Below are 6,000 nucleotides of genomic sequence, written 5' to 3'. Positions count from 1 at the left end.
CCCTCTTCTGAAATCTTTGCAATTGTAGACTTCAAGGAGAAAGAATAGAATAGAATAGAATAGAATTTTATTGGCCAAGTGTGATTGGACACACAAGGAATTTGTCTTGGTGCATATGCTCTCAGTGTACATAAAAGAAAAGATACGTTCATCAAGGTAAGGGTTCAAGAACCCAAGAAAGGGTTCATTTAAAAAACTGAGTTATAGAAAGGTCTCATTCAGAAAGAAGAAGCAGATCGTTCATCAAGGTAGGGTTCAAGAACCCAAGAAAGGGTTCATTTAAAAACTGAGTTATAGAAAGGTCTCATTCAGAATAGAATAGAATAGAATTTTATTGGCCAAGTGTGATTGGACACACAAGGAATTTGTCTTGGTGCATATGCTCTCAGTGTACATAAAAGAAAAGATACGTTCATCAAGGTAAGGGTTCAAGAACCCAAGAAAGGGTTCATTTAAAAAACTGAGTTATAGAAAGGTCTCATTCAGAAAGAAGAAGCAGATCGTTCATCAGGAAGGTTTACTGGATTGTTACTAGGGGCTGATATTCTTCTGTTGATTAGACTACTAGCTGGATAAACATGAACTGTACCCAGAAAATGTTATCTGGTGTTGCATTATCAGATGCTGCAACTGCAGGGTAGAATCTCTACTATAGGAGCTAAAGCCACCGACCAATTGGATGATGAAATGTGTGCCATTCTTCACAGAGCTGATTTGTGTGAGGACAAGATTAGGCTCTACAATTCGGTGCTGCAGAAATTTCTAAGGCTAATCTGACAGAACAAAGTTGAAAAGAATAGGCTGAATCTCATTTATCTACCAGAAGATCCTTGACCACAGACATCTCCAAAGACAAAACAATGCATGATGTCCTAGGGTAGAACAATAAAACAACTACAGAGTTGGAACTTCTTGTCCAACTCCATACTCAAGCTGGAGAGCCTATACTATTTCAGACAAATAGTTGTCCAGTTGGCTCATGAAAGCCTCTAATAATGGAACACCAACAACTTCTGAAGGCAAGCTATTGCTCTAACCATTAGGAATTTTCTCCTCAGTACTAGGTTACTTCTCTCCTTGATTAGTTTCCATCCATTATTTCTTGCCTTGCCTTATTGGTGCTTTGGAAAATAATGTGACCCTCCTCGTCTTTGTAGGAATGCAGTAATGTGGGCACACATTACAGGAATAATGCTGAACTTTCATGAATGAAAATGAAATAGCATCAGGACGTTTTAGCATGGGATGTCTGTAGCACTTTTTTATACAAAGGTGTAACTATTCCTAATGCTATCATTTTAAATTTGGCGAAAAGGGCCTTGCAACACTGAGCACATGCTGATAAACAGAAACCTCAAGGTTGGGATTAATTTATGAATGCTATGGCAGAGATGAATGCTGGATTCTACCTCTGTTAAAGAACAACTAGAAAGCTGAAAGAGTCTGTGGCTCTTAAGGATATAAGTGCTACTAGTCCCAATTCTATTATGCCTGTGCTTATTGGAACTCAGATCAAACTCAGACCGCTTACTGGCACCAAACTCAGACTATTTACTGGATGCTAAATCCTAGAAGTAGGCTAAGATTTGGTGATTGGCTCAACTTGTAAAACGATTAGAAACATTGTGAAACAAGCAAACAGTTTTGAGCTTTTGTCTTTATTTTATAGCAAGGCAGGCAGGCATGCATACATTGATAATGGGTTCACGTTCCAAGCCCTCTTCCCAACTTTATACCTTTTACAAACTGCTTTACCATTTGATCCTACTTTCTACTTCTTATGAGTCTGTATAAAAATATACACTTATACTACTGAGATACGTAACACTGAAAAAAATCTTTCAAACTTGTAAAACTCCCAAATTCATGCAAAACACATTTTATCACAAGCATTAAAAACAGAAAGCTTTGGGGACACTTTGCCTGGGAATCAGTGAGCTGTACCATCTTCCACCCGATATATTTCATTCTTAGAGAGAAATAAGAAATACCCTTTTGGTTCTATTCAATTGAGGAAAACGCACAACTTTTCAGGTCACAAATGAACCATGTATTTTCCCCCCTGGACTTTTATGTCCCACATGGAATCCAAAGGACTTGTGCATTTAGCTCACTATGGAAGTTACAAACTGTAGAGGAGTATGAAGTTGATACATTTCAGTAGGGCCATAAACAACAAATTTAAAATAAGGAAATGTTCATTTTCTTATTTATAAGACAATAAACCAGCTCACGTGTAACCATTTTCAATTGGACCAAAGCTGAAATTAGTGTTCTTGTTTAAATAGATTGCCCAAATGCCAGTCTGGCTTTAGGTATGTATCTAGCCATTAAATCTATGGCCTAGTCAGGTTTTGACAGGAGTAGATTGACAGAACCTGGGCCCTCTTAAAGGACATGTCTGCTTCTATGTCCTTTGGAAACAGAGAGTGGGTTATTGGATTGGTTCAGGGTACTAGGAAAATGCTTTTATTTGAAATATAGTGGTGTGGATTGTTTTTACTTGTCACAAAACTGTCAATGAAAACATTAATCAATAGCAGTACAGTATCATCCCATGAATATTTAAATGGAGAGACACAATATAGTGGACTGGTGAGCATACTTAGGATTTTGGGAATGCCACTATATTGTGCCATTATGGACCCCGACAATTGTATAGGAATACACTTCACCCAAGGCAAACTGATGAGATTGGTACCCACCATTCTCTGCAACGGATCTAATTTCTAATTTTTAGGAAGCAAACAAACTTAAAACAAAGACCTGAGTTGTATCTAATCTCCCCTTGTTTAAAATTTAGGATCTTTTGTAAATTCCCCTTCAGAACATTATTTCTTTATTTAAAAAAAAAAAAACACACCACATGAGGCCGGCCCTTTGCAGCATACCTGCTTCCTATTATTTTATTCCTAATTAGAAGAATCTAAAAATAACAAGTCAGATGCAGCAGAGAGCCTGGTGGCGCCAAGGGTGGTGTCTGTGGCACATTGCCTACCCCTACCGTGGCAAAGGTGCTTAAAATGCAAAGCATTTGTGTCAGGGAGCCCTGTGCCATATGTGTTGGGCTCCAGCCACCTTGGGCCTGCCAAGGGTTAGACAGGTGCAGGCTTTCCAGGAACAAATGCAGCGACGGGGCCCCAATCACCATCTTCCTGTCTGGCAGCTTCCCAAGATTCAAAACTCCTGCCAGCAGTAGGTAGCCATCACGACCGCCTTTTGTTCCTCAAGTTCTTACCAAACGGCTAAATACGGTAGCTGGTGGGTACTGAGCGAGCCCCTACCGGTGACCCAGTGAGGCTCTCCAGCCCGCTCGGGAGGCAGGCAGTCACCTTACTAGCCCTGTGGATGTTCCCTAGTTTGGGGAATGAAACGTCTGCAAGAAGACAAGCAAGCTCAGAGAGCACCAAGAAGCCTCCCACCCCAGCCACCCCGCCCGCAGGTTCCTTAAACTGGGCTCCTCGGAACTGGGTTTCGCGGGGGTTGAGTTGACCCTATCGAAAGGAACGGGATTCAGAAATAAAACTTCTGGTAAACGCGTCTGTGGGAGAAACTTGGCCAGCTTAAGGACTGCCCCCCCCCCGCCTCTTAAAGAGGGAAGCGGTTCGTGGGCACCTTCGCTCCCCACCCACCCACGCCCGACCCGGCTGCTCCTCCTTTCTAGGGGAGGCGACTTGTTGAATTTAAAACCTGACGGGCGAACTTCACACCTGGCGCCCTTTCCTCAAGCAGGCGGCGCCGGCACAGGCGGGGGACAAGCAGCATCTGGGGGCGCGCGGGTGTCCCACGCCGGGAAAGAGGCGGAGTGCCTCGTTGGCTTCCGTTCCGCTCCTCCTCGCCTGGGCTTTGCAGCGGGAGGCTCCCATTCTCTCTTTCCCAGAGCGACAGCACCGAGGAGGAGGCGGCTCCGGGGAGCGCCCGCCTCCTTCGCTGCCGAGCGCGGTGCACACGGGGCATGGAGCCTGCCTGAGCCAGTCCGCGGGCAGCTGCTGCTGCAGCACAACATGGAGGCGGCAGCGCCGCCGCCGCCGCCGCTGCTTGTGGTCCTGTTCCTGCTCGCCGCCTCGCTACTTCGGTGCAACTTGGGGTCTGTCGCGGGTAGGTTGCTGGGGCCGCTTCTCGCGCCCCCCCCCCCACTTCCCATCTCCTTGCCGGCTGTTCCGATCCCGCGCTTCGGGAAGAGGGACCCCTTTTGTTGTGGAGATGGAAAAGTTCTTTGCAACTCGGGAGTGGGAGCGGAGGAGGCGTGCGTGCGTGGGTTGGGGGACCGCGAGGGCGAGCCGAGTGGGCGGTGGGGCAGTGCTGTGGCTGGGAGCGTGCGTGGTGGCGGGAAGAGGGGCGCAGGGCTGCGGGTGGGGTGGCTGTAGCCCTGGCGAGTAAAGCTTCGGCCGCTGCCTCTAGGGGAGACGGTGCAAAGGGGCAGGGCGGCCGTACTGCATGTCAGGCTAGGAGAGAGGGAGCCCGACAGACCGACCCGTTCCCGATCGGGCAGGGGGGAAAAAACGGCAGGAAGCGCCTTGATTGGGTCTCCTCCAAAGCGCAAGTTCTGAACTAAAAGCCGAGGGCGTTTCCGTGCCTCGGGTCAGTGTAGCATTTCGGGGCGCCTGCCTTAGTATTATTCCGCCCCCCCCCGCCCCCGGTATTCCAAAGAAAAGGCTTCCCTTGGCCTTTTTGCGTGACGGAGCTCTCGAGCTCAGCCTGTGCCTCGAGAACGAGACAAAAGTTTTACTTTCCTAGCGCTTTGCGGCCCTCGGCCGCCGAGATTTCCCAGGAGTTCGGAGGAGCGGGTGTCGGGTGTCGATCCCGGGCTGAATCAAAACTTTTTGGCATCGGCTTGGGCGGAGGGGGTTGGGAAAAAGAGCAGATCTAATTTCCTTTTATTTTAATAGTTGTAACCGGGGGGGGGAGGGGGGGAGAGAGAGAGAGAGAAAGAAACGGGAGGAGGGAAGAGAGACTTGCCTGACTTGTGAAACGTAACACTTGGCAAAACAGACTTCTGGGAAGAGTTTGTCTGTCTAGGGGTTTACCCAGACAAAACTACAGTGAACAGTTGTTCCCTTCCTTGACTAGAGGGAGCGATCAGACAATCACGTACATTTTTATATGCAGTTCGTAGTCATTTTATTCAAATATTAAGAAGGAGTTTCTGGCTTGCTGTAATGTGCTTGGCTAGTATGTGGCCCGATGTGTTAGATCATTAATCTTGGATATATAAATAAAGAGTCCTCCGTAATACGCTACTCTGTGTGTGTTCTTGTTATGAAAATTTGCACTGATGCAAGAGGTACAGGAAGATTTGAGAAAGAAGCCAGAAGGGTCTGTTTCCTTATTGGGTCTTCTGCATCAGTATATAGAGTATAGGGTGCTTTTCTTCTTTATTTTGTAACTGGTATTCCATGTGCTAAGGAATCAAACGTTTTGCATTCCATTTTGTTTATAAAGGCTCTTGTGTTCTTGCAGCAATCCCAGCACTACCACAAAAGGAGTGTTATGATATTATAGTTTGTCACATAGTCAGACAGATGTTTAGACTGGGTTTGGCGTTTTTATCCACCTTTCGAGATGTACCCAAGGACATGGAATAGGGAGATGTTGTTCCACTGTCTTAAAAGTTTTTATTATCTGTTCACAACAATTTGAAGTCACAGCTGCCAGTTCTTTATCTAATGTTGGCCTTTAATCCTTCTCAAGAACCTAGGATGTTGTGATGTATCAACAGATCATTCATGGGTGGAATTTTTTTCAGTGTGCAGATATTCTAAGTACTCCAAGATTTTTTGGTATGGTACCCCCCTGTGTGCTAGTAACCATTAGGACCATCATAGCAGCTTTGTGCCATAATTTTTCAGTTTTGATTTTTAGATCTTGATGCTTTGTGATATTCTCAAATTCTTTGTCTTTTATTCTGCTATCTCTTATTGCCACATCAGTTATTCACATGTTCTTTTCAACCACAGTTAAATCTGGTGTGGTTATGACCCAAAACTTTATCAGTTTGTA

The 6,000-nt window shown here is 45.6% G+C and overlaps 1 protein-coding gene across 1 annotated transcript in view; it reads left to right on the top strand.

Moving 5' to 3' along the window:
* The first annotated feature begins 3,737 nt into the window (after window positions 1-3,737).
* The window catches only part of LRP5 (LDL receptor related protein 5), a 134,046-nt gene continuing 131,783 nt past the window's right edge, over window positions 3,738-6,000 (top strand). The window contains exon 1 of the mRNA XM_058156563.1: window positions 3,738-4,098. Within this exon, the coding sequence (XP_058012546.1) occupies window positions 4,005-4,098 (94 nt within the window). The 5' untranslated portion in view covers window positions 3,738-4,004. The remainder of the gene's footprint in view (window positions 4,099-6,000) is intronic.

This window comes from Ahaetulla prasina, chromosome 1 (assembly GCF_028640845.1).
Source record: "Ahaetulla prasina isolate Xishuangbanna chromosome 1, ASM2864084v1, whole genome shotgun sequence".
NCBI classification, from domain to species: Eukaryota; Metazoa; Chordata; class Lepidosauria; order Squamata; family Colubridae; genus Ahaetulla; species Ahaetulla prasina.
This window is presented reverse-complemented; position numbering and strand designations above follow the sequence as displayed.